Raw genomic sequence first — 20,727 nt, forward strand, 5'->3', positions numbered from 1 at the left:
GGGGTTACTACTACTTTCTTGCTCTCTACACTTATACACACACCACATATACATATTTGAATAGCTCATTTTCTTCTTCTTCTTCTTCAAGAAACCTTTTTCTGATTCTTACACGGGAGTTGTCGTGGGAACGCCACCCCCCCCCCTCGGTTCTGTTTTGCAGACACCCACCTCACAGCTTAACATCACACCAACATTTCTGCATAGACGGAGCTCGAGTTTGGATAAGGAAAGAAGAAGACTCGTGGAAGAAAGGGAGTTATCATATTTCATTTAATTTTGTGCACACAATTTAATTGTTTTTAAATTTTTAGTCAAACATTTTCTTTCAAAAAAAAATTCAACATTATTTATAAAGTGAACTTTAAAAATGTTAATATTTAGATATTTGCATATCGTAAACGTTAGGAATCTTGGACGTTTTAATACGAACTGTATAGGAGGAGGAGTTGGAAACTGTTAATGGATCGCATCCGGATCGGATCGGCCTTTATCCATATCTGATCCGTTTAATTTTACCGGATTCGAATCCGAATCAAATCTTAGTCAGATTTTTATCGCCCGATCCATATCCGGATCCATTAGGATCACCAGATCACGGATCGGAGCTCTGATCCATTTATATTTTTTTAAAAAAAAATGAAATATAAACACAATTTCTTACAATACACCCAATAGTTTGTAAAACAATTACTAATATCAATTTAAAAGTTAAACAATAAATTTAAAATCCAATAACTCGAAAACTAACATACTAAATTTTGAACATAAAATATTATTAAGAATTAAGCTTATGGACTGTGATCTTCATTCTTCAAATTTAAACCGTGGCAAACCACTCTCCTGTACAATGGCATATTTGTGATTTCACACATGTAGTGCAAAAACGTTAACAAAAATTAAGATAAATATATCATAAATTTGTATGTAATTTATTAACATATAATATATACATATAATAAATTTGTCGGATCGGATCGTTAACGGATCGTTAACGGATCGAATCGGCCTAAATCCATATCTGTTACTTATCGGATTGAAATATTATCGGATTTTTTCCGAATCCGCTCCATTAGCGTTCGGATCGGACCGGATTTCTGATCCATTGACAACCCTAGTTGGGAGTGCCTATATGTGTACTTTATATATTTTATTATCATTTTAATATTTTATTAATTTATTACATTATGTAAAGTTATGAACAATAAGCAAAATGATTAAATTAAAATAAAAGCAAAAACAATATTTATACAATAAAACTAATCATGAAATTACAATTTAAAACGAACATGCCTAAAAAATTGTTATTATCTCTGAAATGCTCTGTAAACAAGGTGTCTCAAGGAAGGAGTAGTACTGGTGGTATAAAATGTGTTTATTCTTGGCAGCATCAGTCTATTATTCGTGTATTATTAATGAAAATTGTCCATCAACAACACACACAATGTGTGTGTGTGTGTGTTAATCAGAATTGGCGTGCAGGTGTTAATGTCAAATCAATGGGAGTATTGTCTGTATTCTTTGGGATCAACACTATTGCCAAGACGCCGCTTACTGCTGCGCAAACCAGTCCGATCACGAACATTGGCAGGTTTCCGCCTCCAAATGCTGCATCTATAGGTCCACTCGTGAACGAAACTAGAATCTGCATGACGTTTTTAACATGTTTATTGTTGGTTCATGCAAAATCGCAACTTGTCTTTAAGCAGATATAGAGCCTCTAAACGTTTTTATGCAGAGCAATGATTAAGAGTTGAATGCAATTGAACTAAAACTTACTTGCGGTATACAAATTGAGACATTAAGAACCCCCAGGGAGAGACCTGTATGTACAAGTTGTGAACGAATTAATCAAAGTTTTAATTTGATTCAGCAATGATACATACACATAGATGCTAGAGCAAATGTTTAAATGATTAAGCTGAGAAATAGACAACTAGAGCTAATTTCACCTTGGCCTGCTTTAGAATCGGCAGAAAATATAGATGCTAGAGCAAATGGAATGCTGTAAGTCACCTGTAATGTAGAAACACACTGAGTTCAAGCAGCACGAATAAATATGAACGGTTGATTAAATCCAAGGATGTTTGTGTTAGAATAATAATATAAGATTCTGGAAAGAGCCTTCCTCTAAGAGATCGGTATTGGTTTTTAGTTTGAAAACAAACATTGTGTGTGTAATTAACACGTGTGTGGGATTTGTGTTGAAGGAACTGACCGAGAGAGGGATTCCCAGTACTGCAAAGACAAGAAGAGCACCAGCCGTGATCCCAGAAGAAGGTGGAAGAGCATCTCCATCAGGACCGTACTTTCGTTGAGACTGAGCAAGTTTAGTCAGAAGTATCATCATACCAAAACCTATTGCCAGTAAAAAGTTGACAAGCCCCCACAAAAGTTTCACACCACCAACGCCATGTACAGAAAACTCAACCACCAATGATGTGACTCCCAACACCACAGAATTAAGCATCAGTCCTAATGATCCTTTGCGTACTCCCTCGTCATACGCCTTCCCCTTATTCGGATCTCCGCCATAAATTTCTTTCCCCATCCAGTCTGTATCAAACAACAAGAATGGATCCCATGCTATCCAATTCAAGCATGTCACAACTAGTAACAACAACATTGGCCTTGATAAATCTCTAAATGCACCATAAATTTCTCCAAAAAATGGGACCGCGCTGTTTGAGTCATCGTCTTCCACATCTTCAGGTGCCAATGGCTTTTCATGCACTAAACTTGTTGCTAGTATTGTAATAGCCATGAGAAAAATAATCGCTATTATAAAACACGATTTTAGATTGGCGCAATATACATCACACGCATCAGTCTTTGAAAATGAAAACACTTTGTAGAGATTTTCGTAAGATCCAGCAGCATAGCCGAGAATATTACCAACAGCCATGAAAAAAGAAAAGAAGACATTACAGCTTCTTATCCGAGCCGTATCATCCTTACATAAATCCGCGAGCAGGGCACGACACGGCCCCTGCAACATATTATTAGCCACATCGAGTATCCAAAACCCGACGACAAACACAACTATAGAACGGGACTTGAATTTCTTAGACAAATCGTCACCAGCAGCATAACCAATGTCTGCAGCAAATCCAATTAAAAAGACAGCACATGCAACAAAACATGCGCCACCAATAATAAACGGACGCCTGCGTCCGAACTTGCAAGTGCATCGATCAGAGTAGTAGCCTACGATTGGTTGCACAAACATACCGGATACAGGGCCACAAAGCCAAATATAAGCTGACCAAGTATGGGGAATGCCTAGAAGCTGAACATAAGGAGTTAAGAGAGATAACTGAAGAGCCCATCCGAACTGAACTCCAGCCGCAATGGCGGAAATGAGAATCAGCTTCCATAATGGTGTAGCTTCATCATCTTCCGGGGCCCCATGAAAGCTAGTTGTAGCTTTTCCTTCTTCTATCTGTACCATTTTTATGCTTGTACCTATTTGCATGTGCACACATGTTCACAAGGTAAGGGAGTATTAGAGTAAGTAAATGCAGTAAACTCTAAAATTTAATTTTCAATTTTCAACAACTAAATAGATTTCGGGGAGGGAAAATAATCACTAGCAATGTGCAAAAATAGGATAATGATATGGGAACCAGGAGTTACCTTGGCCTAGGTTGATTCAATGGCCTTACTTTTTTTTCCTTCAACGTTGTTCAAAAACACTCATATCATTCTTCGAAAAAATCTTTATCTTCTTGTTTCTGTCCTTGAATGTTCCTTATATATATATATATATGTGTGTGTGTGTTTAAAAAACCTTCAATGTTCTAGGAATGTGAAGTAAAAGTGAACATTCTCTTCCAAATTGTTATATAGTAAGATAATTATGGATAGTGTGAGAAGTAGTACATACAACCCTGGTAAAGAAGCATGGAGCAATATGTGCAGGTATATATGCATGTAAGTTATACAAATGGGTGTGGGAGTTATGAGGTCCTTCTCCTTCTTCGGACACCCCTCCCTCATTTATAGATTATCGTCCGAACAACAAATAATGCTATATTTGTGGAAATGCGAGGGCTTTGTTAAATTTGTCTTTTTAGTTTTTTTCTCGTTTTAATTGTGATATCTGTCACAAAATTGTCAAAATATGAGCTTTTCTGGTGTTAATTTGTATTACTTAATTTTAAATGAATAATGACCCTAGATCTCGAGACTAAATAGTCCAAAATATCACAATAGAGCGAAATGACCCTTAACATTACTAAATAATGCAACTAAATCTTGCGTTTATCACCTTTTTATAAACCCCTTTTTATTAATTGGGTTTTACAGTTGGATCTAAAACTTTTTTTCTAGTAACAGATTATATTGAAGTGGGAAAAACGCATTAGAATTTTGTGTTTAATGGTAAAACGCATTCTTAACATGCGTTTTTTTTAATTAATTTTTTTCAAAAAAAAAATTTCTTAAAATAAATATTTTAAAATTAATAAAAACGCAAGATAAAATTACGTTTTTGATAATACAAATGGCGATATTTTAGCTGCCGTGAGATTTTGGGTCTTTTTCTACCCGAATTGTGATATTAAGGGCTGAACACCCATTCTAAAATAAACCTATTCATTGAAAAATTAAACATAAATTTCAATATTTGTAAAATCTTATGTTTTTAATTAGAAAATTGTGGAAAAACATAATTAATTTGCTCACAGCTAATAATATTTATCTATATATTTATTATAAATTTAAATTATAGATATATTTAAACCTATAAATTTTACTATTTATCACATTTGTATACAGACATTTCATCTATATTTTAAGTACAAATTTGTATATATCTAAAATACATTTTTGTAATTTTAAACAAGTTTATTTTACTTAATAATCTAAAAGATATCAACAAATTGTGAATTCATAACAAATATACATCAAAAATGTAAAAAGTTAAAATTTATTACTAATATTTAGAAGCCTCAATTTGTTTTCTGCCTGAGGCCTCCAAAGACCTAGCCTATTCAATAGGAGGTGCATTAACAAACTACCAAACAGCCGAAAGCTTAATTCAATCGGAGGCGCATTAACAAACTACCAAACAGGGCCGCGGACATGCACATTATGCTACAATATAAACATATCTTTCGTCTACTAAAGTTAACATACATGTTTTCAATTATCCAACAACAAAAAAAGTTTCCTGTACATAAGGAGGCTATTCTACTTCTACAAAATCCCTGCCAACTTTCTATTCGATCACACAGTACCTCTTCCTCCAATGACTAAGAGAACCAACTATCAGGCAGTTAGATATGGACACTAGAAATCAACATTTATACACTACGAATACTGTCAACCCGATCAACGGCGTCCATTGCTCTGATCTTGTCGATGTTGAAATTAATGACCGGAACAGATGATGAGCATTTGAAGGGGAAGGTGTCTTTTGGATATTCACGGGTAGGGGAGTGGCTGCTGCTCTTACTTAGTCTTTGATACTTGTTTAGCCTGGTTCTTGCTGTGTCAAATTCTTGACTCTTGCTAATTCCAGGTGTTAGTTTCCGTTTAGTAACATCTCGAAGCATTTCTTCATCTTCAATTGTTAATGTTGGTAATGGTGAGCTAGGTCTTTGTGCTAATTGGATAGATTTCTGAGTAGGAGACCTAATTGGGGATATAACTGGGGACCTGGTTCCTCCGCTGCCCGACCTCAACTGGCAGACAAGATGGTGAAGCCAAACAACCAAATCAAGAATAAAAAGTTCAGTTTTTTCCTTGTCTGCATGGTAGAGTGTTTCAATCCTGATCAATTCCATTTCGCCAGCAGCTTTCTTGTTCAGTATGGACCTAGAAATATTAATTTATTTAGGAATCAATATTTCAACAATAAAACATCTGTGAATGAACATATGCTGTTTGACTAACCCTGTGTTTGCCCATTCTCCGACCCAGCCAAATCCATGATGAGCTCTGTTAGCACAGTAAAGTAATTTACATCAAGAAATCGATACCAACAATGACATGATAATGAAAATGTAAGAAGATCAAGAAACTGAAACAAATTAAGAATGTAAACTAAATCATGGTTTGTTCAATTACTAGACATAGGCCTTCCAATGAAAAATTGGAGGGTCAAAACTAATTTTTCATATTTCCCTGCGAAGATATCAACGTTTTTAACACAATTTTGACAATCAATTGTACCGCATGAGTTGTTATGGTGTACAAGAAGCTGAACAAACCACGATCATATAGTGATTAAAAGTGCAGTTGAGTGAAATGTTGTACTTGGTCGTGTTGGTAGCCATGGGCACAAGCCACTGCAAAATTTTCTCCATTTCAACTTTGATTTGGGGGACAGTGAGCTGCGATAGCAACATTGACAAATGAGTACAAAGATGTGCCAAGCTAAGCACTACCAGAATATCGAAAAGAGTTGCTGCAAGTAGTTGATTATCCAAAGACTTAATTACCAAAAAAAATCATTCGACTACTGGATTGTTTTTCAAATTAACCTCAAAAGAATTTGCACAAAATAAGGCGGTCAACTTCGATCGTCATTCACCAACTTATCAAACTAATTAAATTTGTTTTCTAATATTATACATCTTTAAATAATAACAAAAATAAAGAAAAAAATTCCCTTAAATAATATAAACAAAAAACAGTATAGCAAATTACGTAGCAAATAATTTATTCAACACAACTATAACTATTGTTCAACAGATGATGTCAAACCCTAGTTATATATGTGTCGAACACTAGCTCTATGAAAATTTCAATTTTGTTTTTGATAAAGGGTTAATGGCTTTTCATTACAAATTTTTATATAATAACATAAATAAATAATTATTTTTCCCTCAAATAATATAGACTAAAACAATGTAGCAAATAATTTATTCAACACAATTATAATTATTGTTCAACAGCTGTTAAGTCCTAGTTATACATGTGCTGAACACTACGAAAATTTCAGTGTTATGTTTTTCTGATAGAGGGGTGATGGCTTGTCGATTAATTCAAAACGGGGACTTAATATAACTAGGGTTCATCTTGTTAAAAAAAAGTGTACATGGACCAGACCCTATATATCTATAAACAGATTATAAATACCTAGACATACATAATCACACACATCACTGCTGATTAGGGATTTTTTTATTATGGTCCTGCAAAACTTTGTGATAATGTGGTTCTATGAAATTTTATTACATATATAGAGCTGATGACAAGTTTATAAAGTATAATCATACATATTAAAATACCAGCATTTAGTAATATAGTAAATGAATCAAGTTAGCCACCTCAATCCAAGCGGTTAAAGAGCAGTTAAAAGTAGGGATCATGATAAAATTGGTTTTCACATGAATGCTTGTATAATTATATATAAAATACTATATACAAATTTTAAGTGAATTTGTGAAGTAAACTTTCAAACTGATTTTAAGCAATAGGTTACTTATTAAAAAATAAACAGGCCCTAGGTTATCAAGTTTGAATAATTACACCAGAGTGTGCTATTAGTTAATACATTAAAGTTCCCTAACTATTATCTCTACACGTTTCGAGGAAAAATTCGCAATATTCTTAATTTTTTGATTAAATTCTTTTTTAAAAATTTGATTCATTTCAGTTATATAAATTACTGAAAAATCAGGCACATATTTGAACAGGTAGGAACATCACAAATAAGAAATTATTTTATCAATATGATGATTTGGCAATCCAAGTGCCATCCTCCTTGTACTTAAATCACCTAAAGTTAAAAATTCTAGCAAACCCCAAGTTATTTTTGTATTTTTGAAAGTTTATTGAATTAGCAAATATATGTTTTCAGGTTAAATTGAAATAAACACAATCTATATTACTCAGACTCTTCATTTTACCTTTGAGTACCCGTGCCGGACACTCGACACTTGGATATAAACACTCGGACCTGGACACCTATTATAGGCCAAAAACATGTATATTTTTCAAAATGTTACCGAGTCTGAAGCTTGGACACATATCCATGTCGGACACTTCTAGCCGAGTCCAAGTAACATAGAACACAATTATAGTTTAACAGTATTTTGTCTATTCAGTCTTATCCAAATTTGGAGGAACTGTACAAACCTGTAAATGGTGTTAACATGCAGTAAAGAGTAGGAACCTCTAAGAAGAACCATTACCTCTTCTTTGGGGTTAAATGACCGTAATCTAGAGCGCAAGGCAGACTTGATCCAGGGAGGTAATCCATGATATAAAGAATCTCTTGTGTTTGAAGGAATAGAACTTGATCTGGTCACCTGAGTGCATTATGATCATAACTAAGTAAGGACTGTCGAAATTAATGAATTGTAAGAAGTATAACTTTAAGTTCTCTATTTCAAACTCTACATTACGAACAGGGTAACTGTGTAGTTACCAGTATCTATACACTAGAACCACTTATCCCATATTACAACTATATTAGACAATATTATTTAATTATTATTTATTTACGAAAACATTACTTAAAAACCATGCAAAGACTATAGAAGCCCTGACACACTCTCTCTATCATTATATTTATTATCAGGAAATAATATCTTATAATTAGAACTATACTTGCACATCAAAATCTGTTAGGTAATAAAAGAGCCATGTTTGTTGATAACTTACAAGTGTGTCAATCTGGGTAACAATATTTGCATAATGCAATGCAAGTCCAGCTGGTCCCAACCTCAGATGGTTGTTTTTGGCTGGTCTAGCTTCATCTGCATGAGTTGTCAATGGATTATATATTGATATACATCTACCAGATACAAACAACAAAAGAACTTGAGACCTTCGCACAAAAAATATTGCAAAAAGGAAAATTAGAAAAATTTATGATTGATTTAAAAAATATTTATTTTGGCATAATTTTCCATCTACATCCTGCTCAGTCGATTAACATAAGTATGACAATAACTGACTCTAAGTTACATTTTTCTATTAGTTTACTTCCCTGACAGGGAGGTTTCTTCATTCTCTAATCTTTAAGTTTTATCATGTAATGTTCCTCATCCAACATCATATTATTACTAGAGTTATTTTCACTTTGCATCCCTTCGGTTCCAGCTTAATGCAAATTGGGTTAAGAACTTTAATTATATGCATACGCATCTCTTAGGTTTCTATACTCTTACAATAACCACCACTTAATAAATTTTCTGTCAATTTTGACAGTTAATTTCGGTTGAGTAGGGGTAAAACAGAGATAACACATATAAAATATTTGAATAAAACATTAATAAATTTAAAATATTGAAAAAAATAGTAAAAAATATAATAATTTAAAAAAAAAATCAAGTGTTGAACCGATTTAAGCCTTTTTTTAAAATAATAATATTTTTCTTAGTTTTTTTATTTAATTATTTCATCTTTAAAATATTCAAGTTAAATAATATTTTTTTGATATATTTATAATTATTACGCACATTATAAAAATTTTATATACATACTCGCACTATAAAAAAATTAACTATATTTTTTACATTTTATATTGTAGTTTTTCGAATTTTTAATATATTTTTAAAATATTTTATACTTAATATCTCCATTTTACCCCTAATTAACTGTTATTTAACTTTAACGGTCAAAATTAATGAAAATCAGTAGAAAGGTGGGCATTGTAAAGGTATGAAAACTTAAGGGATGCATATTGCATATAATTAAAGTTCTTGACCCAATCCGCATTATGTTGAAACTAAAGGGATGTAAAGTGAAATTAACTCTTAGTACTATTGTCATTGTTTCTTAAAAAATTTGTAGAATTGGAATTATTAAGCCAATGATCATGTATAGACCTCAAGACTTTACGGGGATCAAGGGCGCCTGCAGAATTGGTTAAAGATCACGAGGCATTTAAAATTGTACTGTTCATTTATCTGCATTTATAAAATATAATCCTTATTATACAAGTCACTAGATTACTTTTTGACAAATTGCATCAGTTTGACTTCATCCAAAAGAGAGTCCAGATATAATTATAGATGATAGTGGTGCAGTTAAACAGATTGTTGATTTTTAGCGTCTCTAGGAGTTGTAAAGTTAATGATTCTACAAAGAAACGGAGCAATCTATTCACAAGAAGAGGGATATTTTCCACCCTCTAACTATCCAACAAGGATGAGGGTAGCAACTGACAAGTGATAAACTAGAATGACAGATAAAAGTGTTGCATCAAAGTTTAAAATGAATACCAGCACTGCCAAAAGCATCAGAGATCTCTACATGCAAGTAATGTACAATGTCTACGAGTTTCTCCATCACCTTGTAAACACAAAAACCTTGGATCAATTCGGTCAGTCCAATAAAAACAAATATTAAAATTTTAGTTTCTCAATCTTTCCAGTTTTATCTCTGAAGGTCTACGAAAGTCACATGCATAATAAGCACCAAATTATGTGTATGCTGAGGAATAGTTATGAAAATTATACCAGCTATGCAATCCAAGATATTGCAGAGGAAGAACTTATATTATCAACCTTCTCAACCAAAAAGAAATGTGTAAAACAATAATCTTCCTACCTCTTCCAAAATCTTGGACCATAGTGACTTCTTTTTCAGACTTTTCACATGCTTCTTTTGACTTTTTAGTTCTGCCTTTAAGATTGCAAGGCTATCACCTAGAGATTGAACAGTGCATTAGTTAAACAATGAACATGATAATAAGACTGAAATACTATAGATGATAAATAATTAACTTCAGAATATAACACACTTCAATTGTATGTATTAAAATATTAATTAAATACTCCCTCCGTCCCGCTGGATAGTTTACGTACACTGTTTGCACGTATTTCGAGGCTTCAATAAAGTATAATTTCATAATGTTTGTTCTTAAAATTTTTTTTTGAATAAAAGTTTAAATATGAAACTTTTTTTCAGAATTTTTTTTAAAAAAAAATATATTATGGAACTATACTTTAAATGAGCATTGAAAAGCGTGCCGAAAGGTAACGTAAACAATCCAGTGGGACGGAGGGAGTACCATTTAACACAACTCACAAAGTGCGACTTCCAGTAATATAACAAGAAAGAAGGGATCTTTGTTAAGAGAGATTTACTAAACGATGTAGAGCAAATAATTACAAAGCAGCAGACACTTTTTCAGAATAAAAGAAATAAAATTCCCCAAATTGTAGTGGACAAACCTCGGTCCCCACTCCCCACTTTTCCAGCTTACAAATGGCAGAAAAAAGCAACAAGAACCCCTTTAATGTCCCAAAAGAAAATAAAAATATGATGGTGCCAAAGCAGAAGCAATTTTATCGGAAGGCAACAAGTTTAATGGGGCATGTAACTAATATTGTACGGAATAGAGATAAAGATATATTCATCATTGCAGGAGTTATTAAATTTTTTTATGGAATACAATAAGCTATATTTATTCATAGTAAGACAAAATAAAAATACAGTTCCAACTTCCATGAAAAAATTGCTTTTTATAAACCCATAAATAACATACCTTTTGGAGAGACACTTGAGTTATCCACTTCTTGAAGCTTACGCCTATAATCTTGTTCAAACCTGTCCAAGGCATGCAATTCATGGTATAATTCCTGCAACAAATATCATTCACCCTGAATTAAACTTTTAAACATTAGTTGCTACATGATTTAGCTCAAGTTTCAGCACCATGTAGTTTTTAGTTCATATTCTTATACATAAAGACGAGTTATAACTCATATGTCTTCGTTCCAAAAATATGTACATAGCAGTAATATATGCTAACATTGATGACAAAATTAAAATAGCTAAAAGATGTTATCTTCTTCACAAAAACAACTTATCCCGCCAAATTAATCTTACATGTCCCAAAAAAAATCTATTATGTCAAGCAAATACTAGTATCGCATATTTCTAGTCTTTTTTAAACTTCATTTTCTTGTTCATTCATATTCAGGGTTGATCTCTAGTTAATTTTGCAGATCCATTCCGAGCAATGAGTTTGAAGGGTATAGTGATCTAGGATATGTTATCCTGACTCATTATGTCCTTTCTATATTCTATATCTATAAGAAGCCCTCACCACCCCCAACTAGACCCGGCAATATTGGACACGACACGACTTACACGAAACGACACGAAAATTTAGTGTTTGTGTTTGCCTTTTAGTACACTGGCACAAAAGTACACGAACACGAAAGTACACGGTGGAAATTTAGTGTCGGATTTGTGTTTAACTTTCGAGTACACGACACGAATAATACGATATAAATAAATTTTATAATTAAATTTTAATGTTTTTTATAAATATATGTAGAATTATAATAAATGTATGCATATTTATTTTTAAAATTTTATTTGAATTCATTATATTGTATAGAATGAGATCTAACTTATAAATTTTTTACCTAAAAATCTTATATTTTTTTATATTAATATCAAATTTAATATATAATAATATTCAATTAACACGACATACAAGACACGAAACGAAAGTACACGAACACGAATATACACGAACGCTAAACATGTCGGTTTTGTGTTTGGCATTCAAGTACACGAAACACGAAAATACACGACACGAAAGTATACGACACGAACGAATTGCCAGGTCTACCCCCAATAAACAAAACCACAATGTGTCTAGGGAGTTCTGTAAAAAGTGCAACTAATATAAAATATATAGCAAGAACTCTTTAAATTAAAAGAATAAACTGTGTGCCTGTGTCCTACGAAGCAAAGGTGCTGGTACCAGAAAACAAATGTGCAGTAAAATATCTAAAACTTACAGCAGTGTATTGAACTAAAATCAGCATCTGCTGCATTACAGTCTCTGCTTCTTCCTTCAATTGTTTTTGAGGTGCATGTTCCGATCCCAACCTTCAGATAAAATTACAGTTATTCAGAAATGTTTGGCTTTGTTTGACATACACTAATGAAATTAAACCAAAATAATAACAATAAATTTCACTTTTCAAAATAGCGGTCCAAGTTGTGCCATTGAGGATCCTTGCAGCGATTTCCAAAACGGACCAGTTCTCTGGAAAAGACTTTCAGCTCATCTCTAATACAACAGAAAAAAAAAAATATAATTATGTCCCACCATTCATGTAACACGAGAACTGCGGCCCCTAATAATGACCACAGCCTATTGATTTTAACAATCTAATGTGTGTGTGATTAGAACTACTATAATTACTCTGGGCTTATTCACCTTTTGTCAGCTGCAGCAAGTTTCAGCAGTTCCTCTGTATCTTTTGATATTAATTGTTGCACGGCTTCAGAGGGAAGAACCGCCTCTTTCAGATATCTGATGCTTTCCGCTGAAAGAGATTGCATAAGGTTTGCACCCTTCACAATTGTATTTGCAACTTCAAAACACAATATTGAAATTTTGTTTCCCTTCATTGACGTTCCCGATACAAAGCCACTGCTTACATTTAAACTTGTCATGCTGCTACCAAGTGTATCCAAAACTTCTACGGCCTTCCCCAGCCCAGCAGTGCCTGCTCTACCAATAATTGAACTCACTTCTGAAACCTATTGCAAAATTAAAATGATAAAGATGATACAACATTTTTTTGATGCTAATTAACTTAGTGAAGTAATACAACTGAAAGGAGAGTCATAAGATCAATTACATTAATTTTCTCCATTACCCTTTCCACTGACATGTTTTAAGCAGAATCTAATATAAAATATAAGAGGTGGCAGTTGGCAATTTTTGGATAACCGGATACAGGTCAAATCTTGTGACAACCCTAATCCGTGCCAACATTTAATGGGTGAATCTAATAAGAAATATTAGGGGTGGCAGTTGGCAATTCTGGGTCAGGGTTTCGGCACGTGTCGGATAACCAGATATATACCGAAAACTGTGTCAAACCTACCCCGTGCCAACATTTAGGTCAAGTTGATCAATCAGAACTAAAATGTTTGAATGAGGGTGACACAGCCCGACATGTTGGCATGTTCGACATCAGGATGACATGATCCAGACTGGCCCACTTGACCCGAAACCACATATTGGACCCAAAATACCTCTTTGACATAAAACTAAATCTTGTTTGACCAGAAATTAAACTATTACTGTAGATGGCAAAATGACTTGTTTGACCTACATTTCACAACTAAAAATGCAATCTTGGAAAAAAATATCTTGATATTTGAGACTACAGCAGGAGTGTAAAATGTGTTAAATTTTTTATCTTATTTATTCTTAGGTCGGGCTTTACTGTTCCTACACTAGGTTTAGGTTATTTTGAAAACCTATATAAATATTCTCTTGTTATCATACTTTGAGAGGGGCAGGAGGATATTTCGTTTGAAAAAATTAGTTAATCGATTAGACAATTTTTTGCGCATCTGATAGAGATAAAATGTTCCCTTATATTCTCCTAGCCTTGTGCATGTGGGTCGGGTTGGTCAAACCAAGTTGCATCGTTTGTTCTTGTGTGACTTCATTTGGTAAATGATTTTTGTTTGCATATAATTCTAACAAGGAAAATTATTCAAGTATACACAAAAAAGTTCAGCTTCATGAAAAGTGGAAAAAAAAATTGGTGAAAAAGGTCAGGTTTTTACAAATTTTAGAGGCAAACATGGATGGAGAGATTAACAGAAATAGAGAGAGCAGTGTAATTCCATACTAGTGAAAAGTTTGCAGAGATGCATCGAACTAATCTTTATCACTTCATGCGCGAACACGGATCACAAGATGACATTAAACTTGCTATTTTGAGATTTAAACATTATTACATATCAAACATCCCCAAACCTTATTGTATGACATTAAAAATACAGACATATCCCGTAAAGATGCGCCTCACAGAAGAGTAGTTGCCTATGTGGAAACACATATACACATTAACTATAAAGGAAAATTGTAGACAAAAAAAAACAGTGGATGAAAAAGGAGTGGGAATTTGGATGTAAATGGAAAAAAAAAGTCTATTCGGAACTGAAAAACATCCCCATCTCCATAAGTTTAAAATGGTAAAATAGCTAGACTCTTTCAGACCAAGTGAAGTAACCTGGTTAGCAAGGTCTTTTTAAAGCTAAAAGTCCTAAATTACTTTTATCGGTTTACTACTTTTTGATTCTTTAAAGATACGGAATAAAAACTGCCAACCAATTGTATACCAAATATTAGCTATGTACCATTTCTTTCTATTAACACTTGAATGAAGGGTATGGAAGAGAATCAAGAAATATGTATACAAGATAGGAGTTGCAAGTGATTTCATCAAAATCTGGGGGAGTCACTTTAGTCATTGGTGTAGAAGATAACAAAATGATTGGTAATAGTGACGTAAAATAGGTTTAGGGAGGAACACTGCTTTATGAGTTCTATGTCAGCATTTTTTCCATAATGGTAGCGTGAAAGTGAATAAAAAAATGAGCATTTACAACAAAATTGCATGTTCATAAAGCAGACACAAGTTCAATCAATGATAGAAACAACAATTATTTGACCTTTTATGGCGATTGAAGAATAAAATTGGTCTTTCCCATATGACCCACATCATTGTATACAAAGAAAATTTTGAGTAAATCACGTCATCCTTAATTATGCAAGAATTTCACGTAGAGTCTTAATATAAGTGACATGGAAGCATATATCTCAGACAAAGGACATAGTTGAACACTCTTTGCGCCTGAGTTTCTACTGTCTTCACACATAAGGATACATCTATTACATACAAGTAAAAATTGCAGGAATTTATATAAGAACCAGTCAGAGAATAACATATTTACAACAAACCCAAAGTCATACCTTTGCCACTGCAATCTGCTTTGACATTGTTGTTCTAGATCTGTTTGATAAAGCCCTAGACAAGCGAGGTATTCCATCATCAATATCATTGCCATTCATCTCAAAATGAATAGCATGTACGTCAGGAAATGAAAAGGGCTCTCTTGATTGATTATCAGTGCTTTCGCTAACCGGTGAAGGATCCATCGTTTTATTCTCTTGCACTGGCACTCCACGGGATTGATAAACCATCCCGGAACCATAACTAAAACGAGCATTAACATTAGGAAAACCCCCAACTGAAGGATGATCTTCAGTAGATCTTCTTGAGCAAATTCCACCCATTATATCAACAGTCGCAACTTAAAGTTCTCTTCAGCTTCAAATATTCCATAAAAACCTATATATCAGAAAATGCAGAAGACCTTTAATAAGAGTCAATATTTAAATCCGCATCATTATTATAACTAATCCAAAAACAGTTGCATCTCATTAATGCACTACGGCCTCAAATCCCCGTTACATTCTTCAAACTAGAAGATTATGCCCATACTTGCAGCAACTAAAAATCAGGTGACCAGACGAAAGCTGGAACAAGAGTTGTGTATCAACTAATACCCATCATCATATTTTCATCCAAATCACATTAAAAACACATAAAATGAAACCTAAATCCAACAGTGCCCAGGTACATAAAATGTGACATAAACAAGTGGAGAGTTATACAGTATAAAAAATCTAGCTTTAAAGTTAGAGATGACCCACAATTATGCAAAAGAAATAAATCACACATACCAAAAAGCCAAGAGTATTTTATTTCAAAAGAATTAACTTAGACTCATCATATATTTGCACGAAAATCATACAAAAAAAAACACAAAAACCAAAAATGAATCTAACACCCAAGAACACAAAATGTAAAATCAACAATCAGAGAATTCAACACTAGCAAAAATCTACACAATTATTATACAAAAGAAAGAAATTCAAATAAGATAAATACAAGAGAAATGCATAACATAAGTGCATAAAAATCACACAAGAACCAAAGCTGAATCTAAGAATACCTAAGTAGAAAAAAAAATGTAAAATAAACAAATGTAAATTAAAATCCATGAAAAAGAGTTAAAGGGTGACCCACAAATGAATTACAGAAGGTGGAATATAAAAGAGAAGATACTACTTGCCTAAAAATGCAAAAAGGGAGGGTGGATCTAATAAAGAAAAGGATGATAGATTATAGTGGGTTTTACTGTACACTAAAAAGGGGTTATGAAAATATATGTAGAAGAGTGGATGATAATGATTATATTGATGGCGATGGGGAAGAACAGAAGAGAAGAAGAAGATTGATTGAAAATTAAAGTGGACTAATTAGTACTAGTAGTTGTTGTAGTAGTATCTCATATATCTGTATGTCTTGCTTACGAGGATTGTTTGACAAAGTACCCTCAACTGGTGGACCTCTCCTACTTGTACTTGACTACCTGTCCTACCTTTGGTTTCGGTCCAATTTTATCAAAAATACCCCCCCGTATTGTATGGGTCATGGATCGGCTCCAAATTATTTTGTGTATCCATATGTGAAACCCATATCCGATTTGAATCGTGCCATGTACTTTTCGTGTAATTTCGTGTACTTTCGTGTACCTAAATTGAAACTCATATCCGACACTAAATTTATTTTGTAATTTCGTGTGTACCAAAAATTGAAATTCATATCCATATTTTTTGTGCCGTTTCGCGTCGTGTTCACGTGTCGTGTACCAAATTGTCCGCTCTATACCAGAGATGTTCGAATACGTATTCGCTGCAAACTCACCACCACTATTTTAGGAGTTCTAAACTACTTCTTCATCTTATTATTTTTATATTTCCTGGGAACCCTTATTATTTTTATATTTCCTGGGAACCCATCACACGCAGTTAGAACCAGTTTCTTTTAAATTTTTATTTTGCTTTGTGTAAAGAGTTTCCATCTATAATAAAAAAGTGAAATTCATTTTTTAAATTTATTTTTATTTTTTTTTCTTGTTTACTTTCAACTCTCTAATTTTTTTGGGACCAATTTGTTAAGTTAAAGGTAAAGTAAAATACACGTTCTAATATTACTTTAATGAATGTTATAATATGACATGAATTTTTTTCTTAATTCTCTTTTTCACGAAATTTTCCATCTAATTATTCAAATAATCATTGTACACTTTCAAAAGCTAAAGTCGTATAAGGATATATGGAACTTGATAATCTATATGTACAACAAGGAGAATACAAACATAGAATACACGTGACATGCAAAAAAGTGATAGATTAAAATTTAATATTATAAAATGTGTTTCACTTTATCATTTACTTTAAAAGTTGGTCCATGAAAAAGAAGAGAAATTGACTGTAAACAAAGCGAAATTAAAAAATTAGTATTTCATTAAATTAATATAATTATAAAATTGAAAAAAATATATAATTTAACTTTTTACTTTCTAAACTTTTCATGGAGAAAGAAAAGAATAAGTGAAACTAATTTAGTTTTAACAACATGCAGATGTTCAAAGGGAACTTAAAAATAAAATAAGATGCTTACTTGCACAAATACAAAGATGCTGGATAGAGAAATGAAGAAACATGTGATTGAGTCTTAGACATTTGTTTTATATATTTGTCTTTTTCATATGTAACATGGTGATATATAAACCAAGAGTAGCAAGTAGATTAATTATCAATTGAACTGAGAAATAGAAAAAAAGTAACATATGTTAGAATTTCTCTGTTCTTTGTAATTTTACTTGTAAGCAGTTGTGTGCATTCTTGCATCACAAAATTCTCAATTAATATATATCTCTGGTGGAAAATATCAATCCACCGAAAAGTTTTTATATCTTTGTGTTTGACTATTTTGTGTCTTGAATACATTTATATTTCAATTCCACATACTTGCATATTCAAACACATATATATTTTGGTAAAAAAATTTCTTAATTTCCAAAAGAAACCAAGAATTACATTCAACCCTCTTCCTTCTGTACTTCTATTGTTAGATTGTCCGAGAATAACAATTGATATCAGAGCAAACTCTTGACACACTAAGAGTTTAAAAATAAAAACAACATGAGTAGGAAGGATGTTGGAGTAAAGATCCCTTTTCTTTTCTGGATAAAGATAATTATCACCATTGAAAGGTGAAAATACACCTGCATATTCTCTCTCAAGATGAAAGGTATGTTGATTACATTGAGAAAGACCCTCATGTTCCTCGAAGAGCTCCTACAGATGTTGAAGGAGCTATAGGCAATGAGCAAAGCATTTCAAAGCCACAATCAGAATGGACAGATGTGTTGCAGACAACTATAATAGCTTTTTACTGAAAAACTGTCAGAAAGACGTTTGGTAAATTCTAAAAGTTGATGTTTGAAAAAGCGCTTTTTGTCTAAAAGCTGACGGTAGAAAAAGCATGCCCTCATGCTTTTGAAAAATGCTTTTTAAAAAAAACTGTTTTCAGTTTTTGCAGGAAGTAGCTATCAGTTTCACCATCAAAACTTCTCAAAAACTTTATTTTTATATATTATATCTCAAAAATACATAAATTAAAAAAAATATCAAACAGTCATGTAATTTGTATCACCAACTGATCCAAATTTCTGATGAACTCCAACAACGTGATCCAAATTTTGATCCAAATTACCTTTTACATATTATAATATGCAAATATCATATTAAACTTTTTATCTTTTAAATTTTATATTTAAACATGAATAACTATTTTTTTATCGTAGGTAACCCGTAACCGCTATCTTTCGGGTGCGCACCGGGTAAACCCTTCAGGCTCACGTAATAGCCTGCAAATCACGTGTACCAAGGTAAACCGCATTTAAGCGACAGACTCCGGCTCAGGAGGCATAATCATAAATTCTCCACCCGTGGGATTCGAACCTGTGACCAAAAGGATAGTTATCCCCTTTTTAAACAACTGAGTCAACCCTTTGCGGACAACATGAATAACTATTTATATCATATACAATAAATTAATTAAATAAAAAATAATTTCTTTTACTACAGTTAAAGAAAATTAAAATTTTAGACTAAATAAGCTAAAAATATATTAATTTCATTAATTCACATTTAAAATATCGTTAATATTCATTAATTAATCAAAAATCAATTTTAAATCTAATAAACTAAAATTATAAAAATAATAAAATCATTATTTTATATTAAATAAATTTGGATCAGTGATTAGTGGTGATCCAAATTTGGATCAGTACTATTCACTTATCCAAATTTGAATCACCATTTAGATCACTGTTGAAGGAGAATTTGGGGTAATCTGCCCCAATTTGGAAAGAAATCGATACTTAAAAGTTGTAAAGCACGGGTTCGGGTGCAGGGATACGACAATTCGGCAAATTTGAAAATATGAGGATTATGGGGATTCAGGTGCGTGGAGATACGACAATTTTTAAAAATTAAAAAATAAAAAAATAAATATATGTATATGATATATATATATGATATATAATTTATTTAAAAAATCATTATATCAGTTTTATATATTAAATATGGTTACCTTTTCTTAAAATGAATTGAATTTTGTTATTGTAAGTAAGAAATAACCATTTAAAACTGAAAAAAGAACTTAACAAATTATTCTTAAATATTAAAAAAAAGTCATTTAGATCTCCTGTACCTTGGACAGCTTCATCGATGTACATGTAGACATACAATACATACACACCTAACACCATACATATGAACACAAATATGTATGTAAAACAGAAACAGATTGCCAAATAAATTAACACAAAAAAGTCGATTGAAGAATAACAACTCTCTCTCCCCTCTCTCCCTCCCAAATTAGGGGTGACTTCATTATTTTACCAAGACTGAAAAATGACCTAACTTACCCCTCCCCTACCCCTATCCCGCACTAACCCAAATCCCTGCCAAGTGGCGCATTCTGTGCGTATGACGCCGTATACTAAGTGCCGCACCCCACCCCTGTTTTCCAGCTTAAAATGATTATCGTAAGTTGTTTTCGGTCAAAAATT

At 32.6% G+C, this 20,727-nt stretch overlaps 2 protein-coding genes across 2 annotated transcripts; both read right to left on the reverse strand.

The window, feature by feature from the left end:
- Window positions 1-1,228: 1,228 nt before the first annotated feature.
- Window positions 1,229-3,866, reverse strand: LOC141710774 (sucrose transport protein SUC8-like). The gene is made up of 5 exons (XM_074513303.1): window positions 3,637-3,866; window positions 2,219-3,465; window positions 1,953-2,016; window positions 1,780-1,823; window positions 1,229-1,645 (listed from the first exon to the last, which is right to left on the reverse strand). The coding sequence occupies exons 2-5, from the start codon at window positions 3,449-3,451 to the stop codon at window positions 1,466-1,468; spliced, it is 1,521 nt and encodes a 506-aa protein (XP_074369404.1). The 5' UTR covers window positions 3,452-3,465; window positions 3,637-3,866; the 3' UTR covers window positions 1,229-1,465.
- A 1,009-nt stretch (window positions 3,867-4,875) lies between these two features.
- LOC141712438 (protein PSK SIMULATOR 1) lies at window positions 4,876-17,107 on the reverse strand. Its single transcript, XM_074515372.1, has 13 exons — window positions 16,873-17,107; window positions 15,707-16,085; window positions 13,145-13,470; window positions 12,902-12,994; window positions 12,720-12,810; window positions 11,450-11,543; window positions 10,510-10,607; window positions 10,182-10,251; window positions 8,617-8,711; window positions 8,145-8,261; window positions 6,262-6,338; window positions 5,899-5,943; window positions 4,876-5,820 (listed from the first exon to the last, which is right to left on the reverse strand). The coding sequence occupies exons 2-13, from the start codon at window positions 16,028-16,030 to the stop codon at window positions 5,307-5,309; spliced, it is 1,944 nt and encodes a 647-aa protein (XP_074371473.1). The 5' UTR covers window positions 16,031-16,085; window positions 16,873-17,107; the 3' UTR covers window positions 4,876-5,306.
- Window positions 17,108-20,727: the final 3,620 nt, after the last annotated feature.

This window comes from Apium graveolens, chromosome 3 (assembly GCF_009905375.1).
Source record: "Apium graveolens cultivar Ventura chromosome 3, ASM990537v1, whole genome shotgun sequence".
Taxonomy (NCBI): Eukaryota; Viridiplantae; Streptophyta; class Magnoliopsida; order Apiales; family Apiaceae; genus Apium; species Apium graveolens.

Bases quoted from the DNA above. Each gene is read 5' to 3' on its own strand.
- LOC141710774 (XM_074513303.1), bottom strand. From the start codon at position 3,451: ATGGTACAGATAGAAGAAGGAAAAGCTACAACTAGCTTTCATGGGGCC. The intron at 2,017-2,218 runs GTCAGTTCCTTC...TCTACATTACAG, and splicing joins TACTGGGAATCCCTCTCTCG to GTGACTTACAGCATTCCATT. The intron at 1,824-1,952 runs GTGAAATTAGCT...TTGTACATACAG, and splicing joins CGATTCTAAAGCAGGCCAAG to GTCTCTCCCTGGGGGTTCTT.
- LOC141712438 (XM_074515372.1), bottom strand. From the start codon at position 16,030: ATGGGTGGAATTTGCTCAAGAAGATCTACTGAAGATCATCCTTCAGTT. The intron at 6,339-8,144 runs GTAATGGTTCTT...TTGCTATCGCAG, and splicing joins CATTTAACCCCAAAGAAGAG to CTCACTGTCCCCCAAATCAA. The intron at 5,821-5,898 runs GTTAGTCAAACA...TAATATTTCTAG, and splicing joins GGAGAATGGGCAAACACAGG to GTCCATACTGAACAAGAAAG.